General features: G+C 32.9%; 1 protein-coding gene across 3 annotated transcripts in view; it reads right to left on the bottom strand.

Moving 5' to 3' along the window:
• Positions 1 to 26,050, bottom strand: part of LOC118205209 (B-cell lymphoma 3 protein homolog) — a 72,977-nt gene that overhangs the window by 30,803 nt on the left and 16,124 nt on the right. For all 3 annotated transcript variants that reach the window (XM_085811613.1, XM_085811614.1, XM_085811612.1), the window contains one exon: positions 6,410 to 6,604. In XM_085811613.1, the coding sequence (XP_085667739.1) occupies positions 6,410 to 6,557 (148 nt within the window). In that variant the 5' untranslated portion in view covers positions 6,558 to 6,604. The remainder of the gene's footprint in view (positions 1 to 6,409; positions 6,605 to 26,050) is intronic.

The following is a 26,050-nucleotide window of genomic DNA, read 5'->3' as shown; positions in this document are numbered from 1 at the left end:
ATTAAGTCAAAAATACTACAGGATTATTTAATGTATAGCAAATTTTGTTTCATGTACTGCTGAAACCCTGTGCAATATTAATCATATAGCATTAAATGACTTGTAATATCTAATTTATTTCAGTTTTACTTTTGTCATTATATTTTTAACGATTTAAAAGTAATAATGTTTCTCATTTAAAAATTCAAATTTGTTTGTTTCACATTACCCTTTTTTTAAACTTTTTTAGTCATATTTTCAAAATTATTGTGAAACTTGTAATTAATATTATATTTTTAAAAATATATAATCAAAATTTGAAAACAATATTGTTACACCAGTTGCTTATAAAGCTTAGATTTCCCCCCCCCTAAAATTTTGCTGTTACGTTTTTAAAATTAAACTTCATACATTAGCAAAATGCTAAATTTTTGAAGAGCTATAGAGTATATGATATTTTAAATGGATGCAGTAGAATAAGCAATTAAAAAAGATTATACTGGGAGAATGAAGTGCTTTCGCTAGGAACGTCCGGTATCCTATACCTATCTTTGCAATTTCCTGATATGATATAGGCTCTACCACGTGCACTTCGGTAACGAGATGTGGGAACCTAGGCTAACTACTTCGCATATTTTAAAATTTAAAGTATAATTCTGCAGTGTGTTCCTTTCAAAATGTTATAGCTATTAAATTTTCAGAGAATTATTATTTTTCCCCTTTACCATTCCTTAAGGATACAAATAAGTGCCAAAACATAAGAATCAAAACTCATAGTTACAGGCACAACTTTTGATCTAGAGAGCTACGAAATTAACTATTATATTGTGTTCATAAACTCTAACGTGAACATATCAAGATTTCGCTAAAGAGTAATATAGAATAGTAAGAACTCATATCGCAATTAAAAAATTATTTAATAAAGACAGCCGGCAAAATTAAAGTAAAATGATTTTCTGTGACAGTTTAAAAATAGATCTTTGGTTTTTATTCTGCTCTGGATCACTGCAAGTTTAATAATAACAGAGTTATTTACATAACCCCATTTGACAATTTAAAACAATGTTGACATAAAAAATTATCATTAAAAATAAATTTTAATGTATTTATATTGATAAATAAATGATGAAATATTCCTTTTTAATATTTAGTTTATTATACGAGGGCAATCCCAAAAAAAAGGTCTCCTATATTTTTAGATATACAAAGAACTGTTTATTTTCTATAATTGCTACATCACTTTAAAGATTGAAGAATGCTTTATTTTTCAACATAATCGCCATTTCGGTCAATGCATTTTTGTAGACGCTGTGGCAGTTTTACAATGCCCATGTCATACCAGCTTGCCGCCATGCCCTTCAGGAAGAGTTGAACCTCATCTTTCACCTCATCATCGGAGCAGAACCATAGCGGCGAAGAAATTCGCGGGAAGAATCAACCCGTTGCCGTTTGTGGTCTTCTGTCAGCATACACGGCAGCCATCTTGCACAAACCTTCCAATATTGCAACTTTTCCGTTAAAATCCTGTGGATGGTGCTTCTGGAAACCTCAGGAACCAAAATGCAGAGAGCATCCAGAGTGATCCTCCGACCTTTACGCATGAGTTTCTCAACTTTTGCGATTGTCTCGTCGGCAATTGACGGCCTCCCACTCCTTTCTTCGTCATGAATTTCAGTATGACCGGCTGTAAACTCTATACACAACTTGCGAACGTTTTCGACATCCATGACAACTGTCCACACACTTCCGTCAATAGGCGGTGAATTTCAACCGGTTTAACACCTTTTGCGTTCAAAAATCGAATAACTGCACGCACTTCGCACTTGGCGGTAACGTTTATCGGGAGCTCCATTTTGAATGGCTGCCAAGCCAAGACAGAGCATCCGAGCGAAGCGCCTGCGTGCTTATGTGGTAGCGGAGAAGGCATCACTCACAACAGTGTTGCTAACAAACGTATTAAAACTTTCTCTACGTCCCCAAAAAATAGGAGACCTTTTTTTGGGGATTGCCCTCGTAAAAGATCTTCTACACTAAATTTTAAAAAAATAAAGAAATAACCGAAAATGCTAGTTCTTTTATTTTATCGCCACACTGAAGAAAATTATATATTATTTTATAAAGTCTGTAAATAAAAGTTGTTTCTTGTCTTACTCTTTTTATTCATATTTTTCATGTTCACATATGAATGAAAAATAATATGTAATGTTTTGTTTGCAGTTCCAAAGCTTAACATTTTCACGTGTTTTAAAGTTTATCCAAACTATGGAAAATAAAATGAGACTAATATAAATAATTATTGATCATCCAAGTGAAAATTTTTATCAAGCATTAAGAAAAATAAGCTCTGATATCTGAAGTCTTAAAGCATGATATATAATAAATGTTAAGACAGTATCATTTATTTAATAATCTCCTATTTACTTTGCATTAGAATAACATAAAATTAGCTTTTACTGATAAATTAGCACGCTGTGGTTCACTCGCTTGGAATGCAGAAGAGAGGTTTCTTCACACTCCTCATCGTGACGTCACGAGAGAACTGGACGGTCTTGTTTCTCGAAGGTCATGGTCTTGGTGAGGACATTGCTCATTTTTCACGTTTCTTGCTTCAAAATAACTTAACTAACAATTTAAAAATCATTATTCATTTTTTCATGTGAATCTCAATTTACCTATCGAAATAAGTATTTTCTTTTTACAAAAACAAAATAATAATTGGACATGGATTCGAGTTCTGGAGAAGGTTTGGGTGTTTGTAAGTATATTTTCGACATGGAGGCACTTAAAATACTATTAGCACGAGAAGTCCTCTGAAGAGGTTTGATGGAGAAGATCGATGAGAGACCCTTGGACCCTTCTGAGACGTCTTCATCAAAACCAGCACGAGGCTTTCTCGTTCTCGCGGGTACAATTTGGTCGCACCTTGGTACACCCTCGGCAATGTTCTCAGTGAAAAAACGGCTAAATGGCCAATGAACTTTGGTTACACCTAACGAATGCATAAAAGTTATAAATGTTTGGCCATCTGAAGCAACACAAATGATATATCCAGGAGGCATTCGTAAAGACCAGTATATAAGAGAGCTTTATACACGAAACGAATGAATGTATTTCTCTCAAAAAAGAAAAACAATAATAAAAGTTGAATTTTAGCTCACTGTCTTTTCTCTCTACAGAACATTTCCAGCCACTGGTTAAAATTATATGCTATGGATTTTAAAACAGTGGGCAGATTCAGCCGGTTCCTAAAATACAGGGTGTGTATAAAGTTCTGGACCCATTTTGATGTTTAATAACTTATAAAATAATAAAGATATAAACAAACTTATATCATGTATTGATGGAATAACTTATATATTTTCCTTTTCAGGTTTGAATATCTTTACTTTTGTAAATATCATCTGCGCATGTGGTTAATTTCAGATAATTTCATTTTCCAGTCTATATATCTGTACTTTTCTAAATATCGTCTGCTTATTAATTGCATTTTTCTTTTGTTTCTGGAATTGTTAATTGCCATAATGTGCACATATGGGGATCTGAAAACCCCCATGAATACTGTGAGGCACAAAGGGATTCCCCAAAGGTTAATGTGTGGTGTGGACTAAGGCACGACCGAGTCATTGGGCTTTTCTTTTTTGCAGAAAAGACGGTCTCATCAGTCGTATACTTAGACATGTTGGAAAACTTCGTATTTCCACAACTAGAAGAGCTTCAGCCACATGTCTTTTTGCAACAAGATGGTGCACCAGCTCATTGGGGTACCATCGTTAGTCGTTCTTTGAATGACCATTTTACAGGAAGATGGATTGGGCAAGGAGGTGCAATTCCTTGGCTACCCAGATCACCTGATATATGGACTTCTTCCTTTGGGGATTTGTAAAGGACAACGTTTACAGGAGAAGAGTGTCGAACATTGATGACCTAAAAGCCAGAATTACAACCGCAATAGCCTCTGTGGATGCCGACATGCTTGCCGGTACCTGGCGTGAAATTGAATATCGACTTGATATTCTCCGTGTGACGAAGGGGGCACACATGGAAGTTCATTGACAAGGGTAATGAAACTTTCTTAGTCTATCTAACCATTTATGTTATTAATTTTAATCTATCTTTATTATTTTATGAGTTATTAAACATCAAAATGGGTCCGGGACTTTATAAACACCCTGTATTTTTAGTGTAACGAACCGTATGATAAAAACTAAAATTTTATTTAAGCAGCGAACTGGTTTTTAAAAATTTTGAATTTGCCTTAAAACTACATTTAGAAATAATCCTCGTTATCCGCGTCTCCTTTTTTTAAAACAGGATTTTTCAAGTTAACCAAATTAATTTTTGTCAAAATATTATTGTTAATTTAATATAAGACCAATCAGCAAAACATTTTGGGAAAAATAGTAGCTGCAGCTAATGACCAAAATTTAAATTACAAGTGCTAAAATATGCCAAAATGAGTAGAACCGAACTCCTGAAAAAACAGCAATTCAGTAATAGCAATAGCGCAACTGTTCAAAGACGTTTTTTCAAGCAGATAAATTCTTTTACTGTTTTTCAGTGGCAGCTCGTAATAAGCACTGTGGAACTGCAGCACCTTTATTCCACTTATTATTATATTTAATATTTAATATAGTGAGCCCTTTTAGTCTTTAATTCTTTCTTTTCACTTTTACAATACAGAATCTTTAAGCTTAATGTCAGTAGCAATCCCCAGAATGTGAAAAAGGTACGAAAGTCTTTGTTTGGAACTGCGCGTTTCACAGTTCCAGTGACGTAGTGTTTGGCTGTTCTACGCATGCGCACACAGAAAGCAGGTACGCGAGCCAAGGGAGAGAGAAGAGCACTGTCGCTCTTGCAGTGCCGAAATTCTGGCGTGTTGTTGGAAATCTGATTTCTTTTTACTCCGCGCGTGTAGTTTTCCTTCATCATACGGACCATAAACAGAGTTCATGGAAATTTGCAACCTTAAAAAAATTACCTTGCTGAAATTTAATCAACATCAAATGCATATCTAACTATTGCAAAAGCAACAGGAATTTTAAAATATCTAAATGATGATAATTTGAAGTGATGATCAGAGCTTTTTTATCAGATTATGCCTCATGTTTAAACAATATACAACTAAATGCAATCCAGAGAAATTAGTGTGTTTAAAGTTAATGAATATATAACAAATTTCAAAACTGCTATTTTAGAATTAAGAAACTCAAAGTACTGTGAGAATTTTTCAAAGACACTGATGGCAGAAGCTAAGGAAATACGTGACTTTATACTATGTACTGATATAATGCACTAATATTCTTCCACTAAACACTTAGCACCTGCTAAATTGTTTAACAAGAAATGCTTTGCTAGTTTTAGGAATGTACATCCTGTAGAAGAAATAGTATTGACCACTGAAACATATCCAATGACTGACAAAGAAAAACTTGAAACTGAGCTAAAAGTATTTTATGGTAGACCTGATATCCATGAATACTGCAAATTAATTGAGCTGCTGAAATTTATCTTCGAAAACAATCTAGATGATGTTTTTAGTGAAATTACGAAACTGATAAAAATTTTCTTGAGAGTTTCCATCACTACATCAGAGGCAGAACGCTGCTTTTCAACACTGAAAAAAAAAAAAAAAAAGAAAACTTTTCTAAGAAGCACTAGGAATTCAGGAAGACTAAATGCCCTAGTATTGCTTTCAATAAAGCAAAATTTCCTCAGTTGTGATCGAGAGATCAAGGAGAAAATTATTCTCATCTTTTCGCGCAAATTAAAATAAGAAGAATGGATTACAATTTTATATGACTAGATAAAGTTTGAACTGTAACAATTTAGGTTAACGTAATTAAAAAAGGTTTTATTTTTTCCTTGTATGATTTCATGAAGTTTCAAAATAAATTTTATTTTTATACATGTTAGTTTCCTTTTACACAATTTTAAAACAAATGTTAATTTTTTTTTTTTTTGGAACAGCACCCCCACTCATTTTAGCTATGAGCCGCCACTGCTGCTTTTCTCAAAAACTGCATACACTGCATCGTTTTTCTCTTTCAATTTTTAAGTAGTAATATTGATTGAAAGGGGAGGAATCGAAAGTAAATACTGTGCTTAAGATGCCCAGTAAAATCTCAGTGCATTCAGCTCAGTTTCACTGCACAATGTGAAAGAATACTCAAACATGTTCAGCATTTAAATTTAGATTTGATCTAACAATATTTTATGACAAGAACAGTAGATGTATTTATCCTTTTGACTGCATAGATGGAAGTCAGATCTAATATGAAACAATTCCTGTAAGAAACCAAGTGTAATGTGCAATAATTCCTGTTAGAATTCAAATCTAATGAGAAATAACATTAGATTTGGTTTCTAACTGGAACTTACTAAATTCATAATTCAGCGAAATCAAATATACGAATAGGAATTTTAATATTACCCAAGGACTCCTTTGTGCAAGCTATGTGCAAAGCAGTCTGGCCTTCTGAGTCCATGCTGACAGGATCTAAACCTAGACTTAAACAAAATTGGACATACACACGTTCTGAAGACCTCACTGCGATGTGGACTGCTTTAATTTCTTCCATTTCAGCTATATCAATAACTGTGTCCCTTGTAACATGGGCATCCAATGCTAAAAATAAATTTTAAAATATTTAATGAAAATAATTAAATAAAATTAAAACATTTAAATTAATGTAAAGTTATACAAGTTTCAGTGAAAATTTAAAAAAGCATATTCATTGAAAAATGCATTATATAGCAATATGAATCTCTACATGCTTTCTTCTGCATAAAAAAATGTTTACAAATTTTCATTACTTATTAGAAAACTTAATAAATGTAATAACCAGTATTCACTGTAAAGGTGAATTATTCATGGAAACAAAAGAGGTAAAAAAAATAATAAATTGAGTCAACATTAAAAAATATACCTTTAATTATAGTCAGCAGTCTGGTAACATTACCTATCAGCATTGCTCATGTACACCATCATTAAAATTTGAAAATAGAGAAAAGAGTATTTTTTAATAGCGCGGATTGCATTGTAATTAAATCTCATGTAATCACCTTTTGCTTTCTTAACTTCCCACTGCACCTTGGAAATGTACGATGTTGTGAATAAAAATTGCTTTTTCCTTCGAAAAAGAAAACAGTTTGGAAGGCAGAATTCTTTAAAATGTGCACAGTTTTTCCTGTATGAGATAAGAATAACTGATAAAATGTATTTCAAAGATAGGTAATGCAAAGCATTATTTTTAGTCCAAAGGGGCTTTGTCCCTGAAGGACTATTGTTTTCGTTTTGCGATTTTGCGTTGAATCACTATAAATATCCGTTTCACTTTTCAACTGTTGCCACCAAATGTTAGAGTCCTACATTATATTTAAAGAAATTAAATAATGAAAATCTGCATAAATGTACGTATATTTCTCACATTGTGATAAAACAATGGTACATAGAGCCATCGAATTTTGAATGACGTAATCCTCCTACGAATATGGGCATGAGGAAGACCAAATTTGAAATTTGTTTTATTATCGATTTCATATTTTGTAAAACTTTAACGAATTTTTGATTAACAAACTCGCGAGCAATGGCAACAGTCTACGGGGGGGGGGATCTTTTTATCTTCAGTGCACGGAACTGTGTATCGGAAATTCTAAAGATATGCTAATTTTAAAATTATTTTAAGACATTTTTATTGAACTGAATTTTATGGTTTAAGTGCAAAGAATATGATATTTAATAAATAAAGATAACACACAAAATGTTAAAAAAAATGCCCCTTTGGACGTAATTTAAAATCTGAAACCATTCATCATTCAGATTTTTTTTTTTTTTTTTTCTTATTCTTTTTTGTTTAAGAGGCCAGAAGTTAGAGATTTTGCTTGCTTACCTTTTAGTTATGAGACTGGCTTAATGAATAGAAAAGCTTTTTTGGCTAGTTTATTCGAGACTGGGAAAAGTTTCTTCACAAAGTACTTTAACAAGTAGCTTATACCTGAAGTTATAACATTCTGTTTTCACATGTAACATTATATGTACAGGTGCAGGTAAAAGTAAGCGGAATACCAGGATTTCAAAATGGTAGCACAGGTAGAGTCCCACCACATTAACAGTGCAGTTACGCCTTGCTTTTGATGCAGAACATCCAGGAGGAAAATCTGAGTATGTCTTACCTCTCCTACCTTAACATGGAGGTAGAAAGTAATAGTTTCACTTATGCATCGCTGAAAACTGAATTGTGAATTCATCGCCAAGCCAAACACACATAGATGTTCTTTGGCCAAGCGACGAAGTTTACAATGCTGAAAATATGCCTATTGCGCATGCGTGAAGCATAAACCATGCTAGGGCTGGACGCTACTAGAAGTTAAGTCCCCTATAAGAAACAGCGGACAAGTCCGAACTGGTTTTTCCCATACACTGCTACACTACTTTGAAGCAGTGACTCACCCCTCTTCGTGACCAAAACATTCGGTGACTTGCCATTACGATCAATAAGTTTTGACAAGATTGGAAATAAATATTTCGTAATTACGTCGTAAATATAAGTATAAATGTGTATATTTTCTTTTTATACAATATTTCAGAGTCCTAAGTATGTGAAAGACTACATTTTTAAACGACATTTCATTCTGAAAGGAATTATTTGAAACATTTTGATATTTAGAACATAAAATAAAAATAACAAATACACAATCAAGGGTATTGAAAGATGTATACAAATTTGCACGCTTATACTATTTAATTATAAGGAAATTGAGTTTTAAACTGTTATACTTGAGCGATATTTTGGCATTTAAATGCTTCCTTAAGGTATTTATCATTTTTAACACATTGTAGAGTCATTAGTTTATTTTTGAAGCAGGAAACGTGAAAAATGTCTAATGCCCTCGCCTGGACCTCTCGAATACGCGCCAAGTGTGCTACCGTTACACCGCAAAGGCATGCTAGAAGGAGGAAGAAAATACCTTATATACTCCCCCTTTTAGAGGGCGACCGTGAATTACGGGACCCAATCGTCAAATCCTGGTGGTAATGAATAATCTTCCACCACCCTTTTTGTTCGAGCATCAATACAAAATAATTAAGTTTTTTTTTAAAAAAAAAAAGCAGGAAACATGAAAACGTGCAACAATGCCCTTGCCGGGACTGGGATCTCTCGAATACGCGTCGAGTGTGCTACCGTTACACCACGAAGATATGCTGGATGGATAGCGAAAACACCTTATTACATAACAGAAACATTTTGCTAAAATATATATTTTTGTAGTCCAGTAGCTTAGAATTTTCTAAAACAAATTCATAATCAAAACCGCTATTGCAAGTTATCGAAAGATAATCAGGATGTGATTTGTGTGAAAATGCCACTAAACTAAACAAATTGCTATTACCCATCCAAGCAATGAATGTTTCATTTATGCAGAAATGTCCCTGCTTTTCTGTTTGTGCAGTTTATAAGGTTTTACGTTATTTCTCCTGTGCGCTTTCCTCCTGTGCAGTGGTTAGCACATTCAGCTTGCAAATTAAAACCTGTGGTTCGATTAACGAGTTAAACACAAATAATTTTTAAATATTTCTACTTCAAAAAGCTTAATATATTGTCTTCAAAGTCTTAGAAGTTTCGCAGTTTGTTCAGATAAACTTTTTAAACAATCCATGCATCAAACGTTATCACCTGGTTTGACGAAGATTGATGGTAGCGATAGTAAGCGAGACAAAAATCTGTTATTACCTTACACTAGGATCAATGTACAGTATGCTAGAATTACAAGCTATAAACGAGCTCAATTTATGGTTTTAGTATCACTTGATTTTTCTGCTGGAGGATGTTATTACTTTTGTAAAGATCACAGTAAATTTACGATTAAAATCATCTTTCTGATCGATCTCAACGGTATCCTGGCTACCATAAGCTGAGTCTAAAATCCAGGAAAGCATAGTTGTTTGTGAGTGTCCTTTCCATGGAGGTAAGAAAGGAAGGAGTGGCCAACCGGGCACTAAAAGTAAAGCACTGCTTCAAAGCTTCGGTCACCAGATGGGGTGTTCTTTGATTACATTCAGAAGCTCGCTTAACAGTGTATATATCTGATAGTATTTCGACACACGACAGTTCCATACAAATAGAAAAAGGGACACTTTCACATGAAAGAAACATTCATAGAATGATAGATAATAGCAATTTGTATAGTTTAGTGACATTTACGCAAAAATCACATCTTGGTTATTTTTCGATAACTAACAACAGCGATTTTGATTATGAATTTGTTTTATAAAATTCTAAGCTGTTGAACTACAAAAATACAAATTTTAGCAAAAATGTTATGCATAAAGAATGAAAAATACCTTATGGTACCTTTAAAATTGTATACGTCTTTCGATACCTTTGATAGAGTATTCGCTACTTTTATTTTATGTTCCAAACGCCAAAATGTTTTAAATAAAATAAATTTTTTTCACATCCATATATTACTGTAACATGTACCTTTTAAAACTTTTTAGAGAGGCTTTACGGTTCCTCATTTTAATTTTATATATCTGAAAAATAATCCCTTTGGGCTTACACGTTTTACTTATTTGGGTTAATTAAAAATAAAATATAGTGAATGCACAGAAATTAAATATTTGCACATGCCAGAAATGAGAAATATGAAATATGTATGGGTATTTATGCATGTGCTTGCAAAAAGCATGTATCTGCCTTTAACAAAATACATAAATCATCATTAAATTATTTATAAATGTATTTGAAATGAAGAATTTATTCACTTATAAACAACTGTGAAGAAATCTAATTATTAAATGTATCTAATTTATAATGATTACAAATGTTATCTAAATATATAATAACCTTAATATTGAATTTGTAAACATAAACTGAAATCCTGTTGACAAATACGCTATAAAACTATTTAAGCAAGAATTGTTCGTACAGGAAAGCAATCTGTTAAAAGACATTGTAAAGCAAATGCTATGAGATGCGCACTTAAGAAAGTAATAAAGAGTTTTGGAATATGTATTGTTGAAATTAATGAGAAAAAAAATCTGATAATTAAAAGAATTATTCCCCCTACATTTTATAATAACTCAGTTACAAGTTTTAAATAATTAAAAAAATCCTTATTTTATTCTCTCTCAGAAATGTTCAGAGAAAGTTAAGCACTACAGTCAAAAGTCGTTAATCCGGACTCGTCCGGACTTCGGCGATTCCGGATTATCGATTTTTCCGGATTATAGATCTTCAATTTAAATCCGGCAAGATGGCATGCAGAAATTATAAAATTAAAAATATGAAACCGTAATTTATGAAATAAAGAACAATTATGACCTAAAGGGTATCAAAATTTACAAAAAAAGCTTAATATTCATTTGTTTACTTTATTAAACATTTCTTTCAATACAAGTTCTTTAAGTTGCTTCGTTTTTTATGCGATTATACTTTCTCTTTAATTCTATAATCAGACATAATTTCTTGTTCAGTTACAAAGTTCCGCTGTTCAAGTCCTATAATTGCTGTGTCGAGAATACCGACTAATTTGTCAATCGAAATTTTTTCGTTTTCGAAGAAAGTGACCTCTGTGTCACTTTCTTCGCTATCTGAAAGCGAATTATAATGACGAGGAATTTCAATTAAATCATATCAAAGACGGAGTACATCGAGATGAAATACTACATTTAGTAAGGAATTATAAGCCAAATAAAATAAAAACATCTGTGCTGAAGATAAGGATAGTGCTGACAGATCAATTTCCAATTCATTGCGCGCCCAGGCGTTAAAGATAAACAAAGTTTACGTAAACAAACGTTAAAGTTTAGATAAACAAAGGATATGCCTTTATCCATTTTTTGCAGCAATTCCACTTTTTGTTTAATGGACTTCGAAAAATGCTTTCGCTTTGTAGATCCTTTACATATTAGTAATTGTATATCGGAAATTCTATTTGACATAATCGAAAGTTCAACCTTACTTTTATAAAATTGCTCTAACAGTCTGCAAAAAATAATAAGCCGGATCCAATTCGAAGATTAAGGAACAACGCAATCTGAACATTAACTGAATTATATAATTTTAGCTTAGCTTATACCGTTCGTTATACATTAAACGCCCATTCGTAAACATATTTTGCGCATGCGCATATTCGCAGCCGTAAAGGTCTTACGCGCATGCGCAGAAAGTCTGTAGCTTTGAGGTCCGGATTATAGATCATTCCGGATTATGGGTGCCCGAATTAACGACTTTTGCATGTATTTAACCCGCAGGAAGGCACGTGGGGTGTATCATACCCCAACCCTACATAAAAGTGGAATATTCCTAACTTGTGAAACTGAAATTCTGTGCTGCTTTCAGTAGCTGAGTTTCTAGTTGTGGTTGACTTTCAGGACCGCTTTTTCTTTGCCTGTGTGTTTCAGAAAAAGATTTATCTGTATTTTGTTGGAACTGGGGTATGACACAACCCACACGCCTGTCCGTGTAAGTGTTTTTCTGACTGAATATTTAGTTCAGAAATTTATTTCTAGAGTGTAACAAAAAATATTTCTAGCAAGTGATTGTAAAGTACTTGACATTAAATTCTTAAAAATTTCTAACTGCACTATGGTAAAAAGAATGAGTCCCTATGAACTAGAGATGCAATGCATGCGAGATTTATTAGAAATATTTGAAAGCGATGAAGATTACATTTTGGAAACTGAAGATGAAAGTAGGAATATTTTCTACACTGTTTTTGGTTTCGCAAGAGATAAAACATTAATTCATAATGTTCCTAAAAAAGGAAAGACTGTTCTTATGCTTTCAACATTATATAACAATCGTACTATAGATGATACTATTGGAGGAAAATAAAACATTAGGAATTACATGTTTTAATAATATGACTAAAGGAGCAGTGGATATGGGGGATAAAATGTCAGTCAATTATTCAATTGCCAGAATAACGAGAAGGTGGCCAATGGTAATGTTCTTTTCTGCACTGAATGTTGCTGTAATAAATGCTTGAATTATATTACATTCAACTGCTAATCCACCAACAAGAAACAGAAGTCCGTTTTTGAAGGACTTAGCATTACAATTAATGAAAAAAAGAATGGAACAAAGATCAGAGATTAATACTTTTCCAAGAAATTGACGTACTGCATGTGAAACAAAAGCAGAAGTTTCGATGAAGAATTAAAACGAATACATGAAATTAGAAACAACTAAGTATGAAAAATGTGTTAAATTTTTTGCCCTCGCGGTAAGGACAGAAGAACGTGAATGCAATGTTTAAAATGTGAAAGCATTCTGTGCCAAGAACACATGAATGTATTTCGTTCAAAGTGTGAAGAAATAAAAAAAGCATGGTGTATTAGAGATGCAATGAAACTTAGAGGCATGATGTTTATTACTTTCATTTAATTAATTTTAACTCTAAGATTATTTCGGAAATTAATTTTTTGAAACCCAATTATTATTCACTTATTTATAATATACAAGAACACACACACAAAAAAAAAAAAAAAAAAAAAGTTTTAAAACTAAATAATACTATTTTTATCGTATTTTAAATATTGGGGTATGTGATACCCCATGCACCCGTTCTAGTAACTTTTCTTGGTGCGCCTTCCGCCAGGTTAAAGTATTTCACTAATTTTTAATAATTCTCTAATTTAAAATTAACCGAATAGAGCATTAATTATAAATATTTTTTTATTTAAAAGATGCCTCAGAAGCCAAAAAATCATGTCATATTTAAGAAAGTATTTTAGGAAGAAGCTCTATAAATAGAAAAGAAATAATGCATAATTTTAATATTAATAATACAATAAACTTTGATCTTAATTTTTGTACCTTAACTGAATAAAATCGAATTACCTTAAATTTTTTTCTAATGTAATTAATGAAAACTTGTGAAAATATTTCATTCAAATTAAACCATTCTGAGAAAACTGTTCTGCGAAAAGTATAGCATTTAATTCCGTGCAGAATGAAATGTTGTTTAAAAATATGTTGTTTTCATATACTTAGGACTCTGAAGTGTTGTAGAAAAAGAAAATATATTCATTTATATGTATATTTACGACATAATTACAAAATATTTACATCCGATTGCGTCAAAACCCATTGAACTTAATGGTAAATGACTCAATGTTTCGGTCACCACGTAGGGATCGCCGGTGCTTCACAGCAGGGTACGGGAGAAACCTGTTTAGGGCTACTCCATCTTACTTCCTACCTCCATGATTCAATTGCTTTCAGACGTCAAAAATCACTTTTTTTTTTTTGGTTCATATAACGAAGTATAAAGCCAAGTTCCATAAAAATCGTGAGAAATTTTAAGAATAAGAAAAAGTCAGGAGAAATATATTGTAAATCGTGTTGGCCAGAGAGCGGTCGAAAATCGGGAGTCTCCCACCTAAATTGGGAGAGTTGGCAAATCTGTAAATAGATTAAAAATGAATCGAATAAGAAAAAGAAGATGAAATAGAACATTTAAAAAAGACTAATGAATAAGATTTTGAATAACTCTTGAGTTCCATTTAATTAAATGAAATTTAAAAAAAATTTTAATATTTTCATTTAAGAAATCAAATTACACTGAATTACCTAAACTCATATACAGTCAAGTCTTTAATCCGTACCTCAAAGCTACAAACTTTCTGCGCATGCGTAAACGCATAATGTATCTACGCATTTGCATAATACCTTTACGCATGCGCATAATACATTTACGCATGCGTGTTTAATGTATAATGGACGGTATAAGCTAGGCTAAAATTATCTAATTATCTATTTCAGTTAATGTTGCAGATTGTGTTGTTCCTTAATCTTCTAATTGGATCCGGCTTATTATTTTTTGCAGACTGTTAGAGCAATTTTATAAAAGTAAGCTTGAACTTTCGATTATGTCAAAAAGAATTTCCGATTCTGGAGCTGCCAAAGGATCTACAAAGCGAAAGCATGTTTCGATGTCCATCAAACAAAAAGTGGAATTGCTGCAAAAAATGGATAAAGGCATATCCTTTGTTTCTCTAACCATTCCGAAATCTGTTTATCAATTTCACGCTGCTCTGCGGGGGGGGGGGGGGGACGTCGCGGTATGCAATGTACTGGAAATTGATCTGTCAGCACTATCCTTATCTTCAGGGCAGATGTTTTTATTTTATTCGGCTTATAATTCCTTACTAAATGTAGTATTTCATCTCTATGTACTCTGTCTTTCGTATGATTTAAATCAAATTCCTCGTCATTATAAATATCACAAATACACATCAAATAGTTTTCTGGTTGCAATTTTCTAATTTCGACTATGCGTAAAGTAAGCTTTACGCATGCACACGTTGAAAAAAATTTTTAATAAATATTAAGCTTTTTTTTTTGTAAATTTTGATAACCTTTAGATCATAATTGCTTTTTATTTCATAAATTACGGTTTCATATTTTTAATTTTATAATTTCTGCATGCCATCTTACCAAATTTAAATTGATGATCTACAATCCGGAATCGCCGAAGTCCCGATGAGTTCGGATTAGACTTTTGACTGTACCCCATTCTATTATTCATTTAAATATGATTTATAATGTAAAATGACATTTTCTCATAATTACACATATAAGATAGGATTATTTTTGGTACTTTAGAAAAGAGTTTCTGAAAATCATTATCCTGCAGCTGATAAGAGACTTTTACATTTTCATTTGTAAAAAATTGACAGATTGCCCCAGTGTGGTTCCATTAATAGTTAAGTACCTTATATTTAACCTAATAAAGTAATATCTTAACCTATAGCCATCACTGATATAGGAAGAGTATCTTCGCAGACTTTTCCAGCAAGTTATTAGTACTAAACATAGGAAACACTATTTTTAGCTTCAGAATCGCTTCATGTTTCACTCTACAATTTAAGATGCTAGTGCCCATAGTAACATAGAAAATCTCACTATGACGTATATTTTGCTATATTTGTAAGTGCGACATATAAACAAAACACCCCTAACTTTTAAGTCTCATATTAGTCAAGAATCTCATCTCGCATTAACGACCGTTCTACACTACACTTGAAGGAATAGGACAAAAATATTTTTTCTCGTTTACCTATTAGTCTATTTTTAAAAAAAATGTAACAGGAAAAAATTATATTTATTCACACCGAAATCTTTCAAACATTTGCTTTACAAAGGTATTTGTAAAATCTCTCATTTCATTTTACTATTTCTGCACTGGAGCAATTAAACTCTTTTTAATATATTTCTTACATTTCGGAAAGTTTTACAACAGACAAATGAGCTGATGACCAAAATAGGCGTCTTTCACTGGAAATATATGTCTGATACACGCATCTTTACAAACTTACATCTTTTGGTATGATATAGTGCAAGAAATAGTGCTTTTTTTCTTTTCAATGCAAGTCTACCAGCAGCCAAGCAGAAGGAACATAAGTTGGGTAGTCCAATATAAATTCAGAAATCTTTCATCATGTATCAACTACTATCAACCCTGAAGGAACGTAAAGGTAAAGGCAAAAGAATGGGGGACACCAGCGATGTACCATAGCTCAACTGGTAATGCCTTCCCATACTAACTCTTCGAGGGAAAAAAAAGGGGGGTAATTGAAAGTTTTATAAGAACTTGCATAGACTCAAAAGGTCTAGAGTTTGCCTATTATGGTACATCATGCAATTGCACAGTACACCCCGCATCCAGTATTTATTAAAAATAATGGTGTAGGACATATATAGATTACAAAATAGTCGGAATACAATTTGAGATTCACAAGATAAATTAAACATCTGATTTGGTGCAACAAAAATAGGAGATAAACATAATTAATAAACAAATAAACATAATGAGATAATTGTAATTAGTACTGCCAACACAATGTTAAAATGAATTGTTATAATAATTGCTAAAGAGGTGGGTGTCCATGGGTTATTTCAGATATATTGGTTTATTGCAGTTTATAAAGTTCACGAACGGAGCCATTTTATCCATAATCACAGCATGTAAAAATTCACTAAGTTTAAACTGTATGTGGACTTACACTTGACAGAGATCTAGGCCGTAGGAAGAGAGTCATTGCATAATTTTCTGAAACTTTAGATATTGATATTTATTTTTAAGTAAAAACCTTTGGAATGCCAGGAGGTCAGTTCTTGGGGATTTTATGTGAATATCCTCAGTTAAGGGGCATGAGAAAGTGTAATCAGGAGTTCCCTGTTACCCACATATACAGATATCAGAATTTGCCAAATTTCTTGCGTAGAAATATGTGGGGAAGGGTCCATGTCCTGTTATAAAGTAATTTAGTGAAGGATTCGAGTTCAGAGATGTGAAGCTTACATTGGGGATCAAGTTATATGTGCGTCTTCCCCGTGGAGCATTGTTCCACAAATCTTGCCAAGATTTTGAAGCAAGTTGTTTTTATTGGTACTTGAAATTTGAGCGAGGCCACGGAATGATGATTTCAGTACAGTCTTGATTAATAGCTGCTTCTTTGGCTAGTTCATCTGCCTGATCATTACCAAAATGGCCACTATGTCCTTTGATCCATGAAATTTGAATTTTGTAGTTTGGAATTTTATCAAGAAGAGAATTTATGTCGGATATCAATGGAGAGGAAGGTAAGGGATTTTTAATAGCTAGAATAGTTGCTTGGGAGTCAGATTTTATGCTAAATTCGTTGAGATTTTTGAGAATGGCTATTTCAATCACTGCTTTTATAGCTGAAAATTCCGCTTGGAAAACACTATTATTATTATGAGGATGGCCTTTCCATTTGATGATATTTGAGGGGGTATTTTGAAAAAAGACTGCAGAACCAACTTTTCCTTCAATTTTTGATCCATCAGTATAAGCAATTGGAGATGAATTTTAATTTTCTTCAGACGTGGGGAATATTATTTTGCTGAAGCGAAGCGCTGGATGAATAAGATTGGGGTTAATTTTCTTTTCCTAGTTGGATGGCCAAAAGGTTTGGTTATTGAATTCTGCGGCTTGGTTAAGTTGAAGAACTTTCATAAAGGTGCATTCAATTTCTGCACTGATTTATAACGGAAGAGTACAGCTAAAGTATCAAGTGCTATATTTGAAGTTGTGCGATAATCCGAGTAATGCAGAGAGAAGAAGGCCTTTGAATTGAATTTAAACATTTGATCTTTCTCACTGTCATTGGTTGTGCCCAAATTCCGGCTCCATAATTTACCATTTTTGAGATGACTGTTTTTAGAAGAATACATGTTATATGGGGATTTAGGCCACAGTTATATCCATGCATATGTCGTAGGCAGTTAGCTATTGATGTTGTACGAAGTTTGATATTTTGTAGATGAGGAATCCAGGAGAATTTCTTGTCGATTGTTAAACCGAGGTACTTGATTGTATTCACAGATTTGATCTTTTGATTGTCAATTTTTAGAGCTAAAGCTTTAGTTATATCTTGTCCTGGTTTATGGATCACTAAGACTTGGGACTTACTATGTAAAATTTGTAGTTTTTGAATTTTGCAAAGTTGGTTAAATAACTGGAGTGTTTCATTGCAATTATTCTGTTAAATGTCTCTGGTATGGCCACTTGTAATAAAAGCTACATCATCTGCGAAAGCTACAATTTTTGAGTGATCTGGCCATGGATAGGCAATGATGTTGTTGAAGCTGATATTCCAGAGATCTGCACTTATGCAATACCCCTGATGACATACTCGGACTTGATTACGCACAATTTCAGTGTTGTCGTAAAGAATATACTTTTCCTATTTCTGAAGTAATCTTGAATAATTAGAAATAAATTTTGAGGGCACTTAAAGGAACGCAGCGCTTGTAAAACTGCTGGCCACCATAAAGAAATGAAAGCTGATTTTAAGTCGAGACATATTATTGCAGAATGAAGTTGGTTGATTTTATTTCTTCTGACTTGTTCAAGAGCTGAATTAATTACATGACTTGTTGAAAATAGGCTTCGAAATCCAAACTGGTTATTGCTTATTAAGTTTTTGCTGTAAACATGAAATTTTAGACGACCAATAAGACATCTTTCCAAAACTTTTCCCAGGGCTGGGAGAAGATTTATCGGACGATAAGATTTAGGTTCATCGGAGCTTTTATTCTTCTTATTGAAGAGTATTATATTACCAATTTTCAGGCAATCAGGAAAGGTAGAGAGCTCTATACATCGATTGCAAAAACTACAGATTATATCAGGATGGGCTTGATTGATTAATTTTATAATGCGGTTATCGATGCCATCTGGGCCTGGTGCCTTTTTTAAAGCTAGGTTTTTAATTATTTGCTTTATTTCTTGTTTTGAGAACGGAATATCGTTGTCTGTTTGTGGAATGTCATCGCAGTTACGGATTCTGGTTTGAGTAGGCGAATCTTCAGCTGGATCATCTTTTACAGAGTCAAGAATCTCATTTAGGATTGAGAAAGTGGCATCCTGAATTTCAGCAGAACTTGAAAGCAAATTTGTGGGAAGTTGGATTTGCGACGGTTTAAATATTTTACTACTGGCGATCTTGTATAAGTTTCTTTATTGTTTGAACAATATTTGTGCCAACTTTTTAAGTTAGATTCGAGAATCATCTTTTTGTAGTTTGCATTTTCTTTTTTGAATTTGAGCCAGGCTTGGTGTCTTAATTCATCATCAGTAATTGATTTCATTTTCCGTTTCAATGCTCTCACCTTATGCTTCTGAGCGCGTAACTCTTTAGTCTACCAATTTATATGAAAGTAAGGTTTTGCAGATTGTACTGGAAAGGTATTTTCACATATTTCTTGAATTTTTTTTATAAAATCTTCTGTAGCTTTACTTAGATCTTCTGTAGCACTTAGTTGAAAGGAAGAAGTCACTGGAAATGCAGATTGTTGAATTTGCTTAATAAAGTTCTTTTCTTTCATTTTAGTAATTTTAAAACGTTTCATTAAAACGTTCATCCTTTGATTTCAAAAGTACTATATTTATGATCTGATTGGGAGTTGTCTTCTTCAATTTTGCGATTTGAAATCGAATTAATTAGGTGATGGGAAGTAACTACGAGATCTGGCCACCCTCTTCCATACATTGTTTCAAAAGAAGGTAAATACGAAGCATGGTTATGAATGACAAGATTATGTGAATTGAAGAATTACTCAAGGGACCTTCCTCTTGGATTAGTGGAGTTGTAGCCCCAAAGCTGGTTGTGTGAATTGAAGTCTCCACATATTATGTGTGGACCTCGAAAGGAAAACAAGATAGATTCTAAATCTTGAAGCAAAGGAGAAATATCCTCGGAGGGAGATGCATAAATACTTGAAATAAGAAGTTGAGAGTAGGAACTATTAAGACTGATTGTAACTAGGTCTCGTTTAGCTGTAATTAGAATTTGGTGCCAGCTATGATTAAAACTGATGATAGCTGCTCTGGGATGTTGATTAGGGGACTGAGGAGAATATTGAAAGAGATTCGAAGACGTTGGAATGCTACTTACTTTCGCTTCGATACAATAGGGTTCTTGGATTAAAACAAAGTTCTTTATGGTTATGAGTTGAGAATTCTGCTAGACGATCAAAAGCCACTTTTGCTCTTTGTAAGTTGATTTGAAGAAAACGAATTGAAGAAAATGGCATAGAGTTTTTTTAGCAAGGTCGGGGGTAGATTATTTTGTACATTACTGTTCACGTTATAATCTTCAGTTGAAGTGTTGTTCTTTAAATTGCGCTCTTGTATGTTAATTGCAACTAAAGAATTGTTAGTCACAGATGATGGCAACATGTGAGGTTGTGGCTTTGTCCAGGTACAATAATTTGTTGATCTGACTCCTGTAAGTCTGGCATGTTCTTTCATGAGCACCGTGATCAGTTAGCAACGAAGAACCAGTTTCTTGGTTACTTCACACACAATTTACACAGAGTTTTACGTCTGAGGTACACTCTCTATGCGTTGTTTTGCGCAGATAGAACAGCAGGGAGGATTTTGACAGCTTCGACTATTATGTCCAAGACCCTGGCAATGAAGGCAACGGGGAAGTGAAATGTAGGGATGGAAGGAATACAAGTTGAATCCAATGAAGACGCTTGACGAAGTAAAACAGTCACTAGAATCAGAAGAAATTTCTACAATCCAATTATTTGTATTTTCAGATCGGTGAACTGAAGAACACGAAATATCAAGATTATTATTTGATGTAATTTTCAGAGAAGCCAATTTGATATCTTCAGCAGCTGCTGAAGAGGGTACATTAAACACTATGAGTTTGATACTTTTGGGTTTTGAAGTACGAACAGTTACGGAGGCTTGTAGTTGTGAATTTTCAATGATTGAGCGGTGTAAGTGTTCTAAGTCTGCTTTCTTTTCGACACTGATTAAAAGCTCATTAGACTTAGTAGTACAAATATTATTGATTTGAATAACCAATTTTTTTGGATTAAGTGTCGAACTTAGTTGGTGTCTGATATCTTCAGGTGTTCTCTCTGAATCTTTAGGTTTCAGGAGTAGAATATGATCTCTGATTTGACTTTTTGGAGTCTGTTTCAAAGAAATGTTTTTGGCGGCAGCAACAGCGTAAGAATTTGGGGTTTGTTCTAGAAACTTTGTTTCGAATAATTTTTTAACTTCATGTTGTTGTTGCTGCAAATGTTCCTTCACTTCAGAAATAACTATAGCATTTGAACGCTGAAGAGACAGTTGTTCTCTCAGTTCCGAAATTGTACCTTCGTGCTTCGCTAGAGTAAGTTCTTGGTCTCCACTATTTGACGAAGAGCTGTTAAATGGCCAGAAATATCTTTATGTTCTTGAGTATTAAGTTTTCTAATTTTGCCGATGTTTAGAAGATCTTTAATTTTATCAGCAATTCGTAGAATATCATTCAATCTGGAGGAGTCAGCATTTTCAGGATTGCTAGTTAATGAATGGGAGACGTTTAATAATGATGGTGAGGAAGACCTATCGTTAGAAGCCGTCGATAAGAGTTTACAATTTCATAGCACACATAAAACAAAAATGACAATAAATCAGAAGCTATTCATAATCAGAGCAGAAAATTTCTAGAACATGAAGTTAACAAAAATAAATAAATAAGTAAATAATAGTGAATAATTGCTTATTAGAATAAATGTTATTACTCACATAAAGTCTGACAAAAATAATTCTAAATTCAGGTGTTATACAGTTCCAATGTTTCTTAGGAAAAAGAATATATATGTAAAGAAAGAAGCACAAAATAAATAAAAATAAAGAATTATCTGCTGACAATACTATATTATGTCAAGTCTTAACCAAAGGTTAAACTGTGAGTTGTCAGACGTACATTGTATTAAGTCGTTAAGAGGAATTCTAAACCTTACTCAGACAGGTATTTCTGCAAGTGAGTGTTTAAGTAATCAGTATTATACTTAGAAAATAGATACACCAGTATGTAGAAACTTTTCAGAATTATGCAAAACACACAAAACACAATGTGATAGGTTAGGAGAGTATAAATAAGTATGAAAAGACACACTAGTTACATTAACACATGTACATACAATTCTAAATACCAGATAATAATAATAACAATAATTGTAGTGAAAATAAAATAATATTAAAAAAGAATTTAAAAAAAAAAAGTATATTCTTTCCTAAAGTCCAAGACTGCAGGAGTTAATAAATATACCGTGAAAACTGGTAAACTGTGCAGAGTTCTGCTTGCAAGTGAATAAAAATAGTGATTCAAGAATTAATTAATTGAAAGATAAGTGCATGGTATCAAACTAATAATATGATGATCTGTGAAGATGCAGTATTTGAGCCCGATTCATTCAGTGCTTTTATCCTTTTAGAACTTTGGTTAAAGATTTAAAACACAATTGTTGAAATTGGGCAAAAATTCTCCGCCGATGAAACTGAGAAAGCCGTGTGCAATGAAAGGACGCTGTTCTTCTTAGAGCTGTAACAATAGAGCACGGTCGTGGGCACACAGATACAGTTCAAGGTCGCCTCCCAACTGGTTTCGGGGGCAAGTATGTGGGGAAAAAAAATCTCTCTGTAGAAGATGATGAAGAGACGTTAAATGCTCTTGAGTATGATTTCAGCGTTGATAGTCTTGTAAATAAGTTATAATCCAGGAAAAACTTGCATTAATTGAGCTGAATATGACACAATTTTAATGAGCTGTACTTCCTTAATTGCTTGAAATAATAACATCAAATGGCATCCATAGATATCCTGGGAATGTGAATTAATTAAACAGTTCAATTAATTTTATAGACGGCAGCACTATTACACAGGAAGAGTTTTATAAATAACTTGTGATCCTTGTCACTTCGCTTAACCACTTTCACAAACAAAGGAATATCGGCCGCATTTCACGAGAATAATAAAAACTAAGTATTTGCTGAAATAATGGTCATAGGAACTAAATCTTTGCAGCACTGTGTTCGCGGTATGTTGCTGAAACTTGTGCTATACAATTGAAATCGACTTTTGTTATTTAAACAACACTTACAACAAAACAAGCAGGAGCATGTGAAACTGCAGCCTACACAGCTGCTGGTACAGCTGATACTAACCCTGAAGGAACAGGAATTTGTTACTAACAAGATGTCTTTAATGCAGAAGCAATTCTGTGTACATGCAAGTTTCTAAATATCTTCTATATGTTAAGGCCTTATGTTGGTTGAAGAGAAAATGTTCCGTATATAGTTGACAGGAAATAAAATTTCCTATAAAAAAACACTGCTTGACTAAAAATGTTTGTAGAGCTTTATTTTTTTCAATTGAAATAAACTCCCGATAACGATTTGCGAAAACATGAACTAATTAGGATTTGCGATTTTCCATCTTTCATTTTGTCTTACCGTGAACGTTCCGTAAACAGAATAGAGCTTTATTTTTAGCATTATCGGGAATAGAGCGTTATCGGGTGTTAATAACGATTTGCGAAAATATGAACTAATTATGATTAACACCCGATAACTATTTACGAAAATATGAACTAATTATGATTTGCGATTTTCCAACTTCTATTTTGTCTTGCTGTAACGTTTCCTAAATCTATGTAAACAGAAAAAATCCCTTTTCGTCCTTCAGGAAAATTCCCTGAGTTGGTTGCAGGTTTGTACCGCTTGTCAGGGTTACCATAATCTGGCGCACACGCACTCTTCCGAGATGTCAACAAATCGCCAAGGGCCGGTTATCTGAAAACTGCCCATATATGAAATTACCTAATAACGAAAAAGTATATACCCTTTCCAAATATGAACATTTCCACGTATAAAATAAATAAAATATCCAAAAACTTTTACCTCTAAATTATCTATTATATTATAAACGTCACCAACGAATTCATACTGCAAACATTACAAATACTTAGTATCAAATATTTAAATTATTTCCATGCACGTTTACTTCAACTTAAACGTATACCAAATTCCTACAAACATAAAATTCACAAAATAACTATCATTTAATTAAAATAAAATTAAATTCAAAAACACTACATAAAATATAAATAAGCACATACATTAAATTAATAAAAATTAGCTTACAATCCTAATTACTTTAAACTAAATCATTGCTAATAACAATTTTCCCAATAATACCAAATTACTTTACTTCCACCTTACATTTACATGCATAAAAATAATATCCTCAAATAATTAAAAATACTAACTTACCTAATCTTCTTCAGAATCTTGCTTACATGGTGGATACACTTTTATTATGTATTCAATACAATTATTGAACGATTTTTTCTGCGAATTTTTCCTCCACACTTCCTCCGCTAAATATAAAGCAAAATTCTCTTTATCACAATGCCTCGGAATGGCGCTTTTTATAGCACTCCACGTGCCCTCTATTGTATTGGTATGTGCACCTGTTTCCGAATCTTTAAAATAATATTTGTGGTTCACAGCAAGATGTTTAAAACCTTCATCTTCCAAACATTCATACGATTTTTCACTTTAGACAGCGCCATACAATCCCAAAATTATTCAACCCTACTTCACACAACACACAATGAAGCTTAATACAAAATAATATACAGCCACAGATATTTTTCCAAATTCCCCCCTTTTCCGATTAAAGAACCGTAATTCGTCCATTAATATCACATGACATATCCCATGATCTCTCATTTCCCTCACACAAAATAATGCGTAATCGGAACTGAGTACTGCTCACATTATTACCCGAAGTCCCAGGTAGTAACCTTTATCGCCTCCAAAATGTCGCCAAACTACCAGTTACCATATTCTATAAATCAGCCGAACTTTGTTACTGAACAAGAAATTATGCCTGTTTATAGAACTAAAGAGAAAGTATTAACACATGAAACGAAGCAACTTAAACAACTTACATTGAAAGAAATGTTTAAAAAGTAAACAAATAAATATTAAGCTTTTGTAAATTTTGATACCCTTTAGATCAGGGATGTCAAACTCATAGGTACACTTGGGCCAAACAAACAAGGTTTAACTTTAGGTGGGCCGCAAAAAAAAAAAAAAAAAAAAAAAAAAAAAAAAATCAATATTCATAGAAACATAGATTTATTTCGAATAATACAATAATAAACATATATATATATATTTATATAGAAAAGAACAAGAAAAATTTAATGTTTATGTCCTGATACTTGACATCTCTTCTCTGCTGTTATCTTTCCTATTTCGGGAGAAATTTTGTTTACAGTGATAACTTTCAACGCTGACCCAAGGTGAGCATCATTAATACGGTTTCTAATAGGAGACTTATTACCTTTCATGACTGAAAATAACTACTCGCACCGATAAGTGCTACCAAACATGGAAATAATTTCATATGCAAATTTCCGAGTAATTCAAACCTGGCTGGTAAATATTTGTAAAATTCAGGCACGACCACTTCAATGAATTTTGCTTTCAAATTTGAGTTGCATTGAATCTCGATCACCTCCATTTGCATATGGCTGGGTACTGAGTCAATACTTATTGAGAAAATCGAAGAAAACAAAAAACAAAAAAAAATTTGTCTTCGAGGGAACTAAAATCATTAAACCTCGTTTCAAATTCAGTTGTTAAATTTGCAATTTTTTCTGCATATTTTTGATACGAACAAGTATCATCTAAACTTGATTTGTTCATGCTGCACGTCGGGAAGTGCGTCAAAT

This window comes from Stegodyphus dumicola, chromosome 2 (assembly GCF_044657685.1).
Source record: "Stegodyphus dumicola isolate Sdum_Otavi_A_Nest chromosome 2, ASM4465768v1".
Taxonomy (NCBI): Eukaryota; Metazoa; Arthropoda; class Arachnida; order Araneae; family Eresidae; genus Stegodyphus; species Stegodyphus dumicola.
Note: the sequence above shows the minus strand (reverse complement) of the source record. Positions and strands in the feature narration are given on the sequence as shown.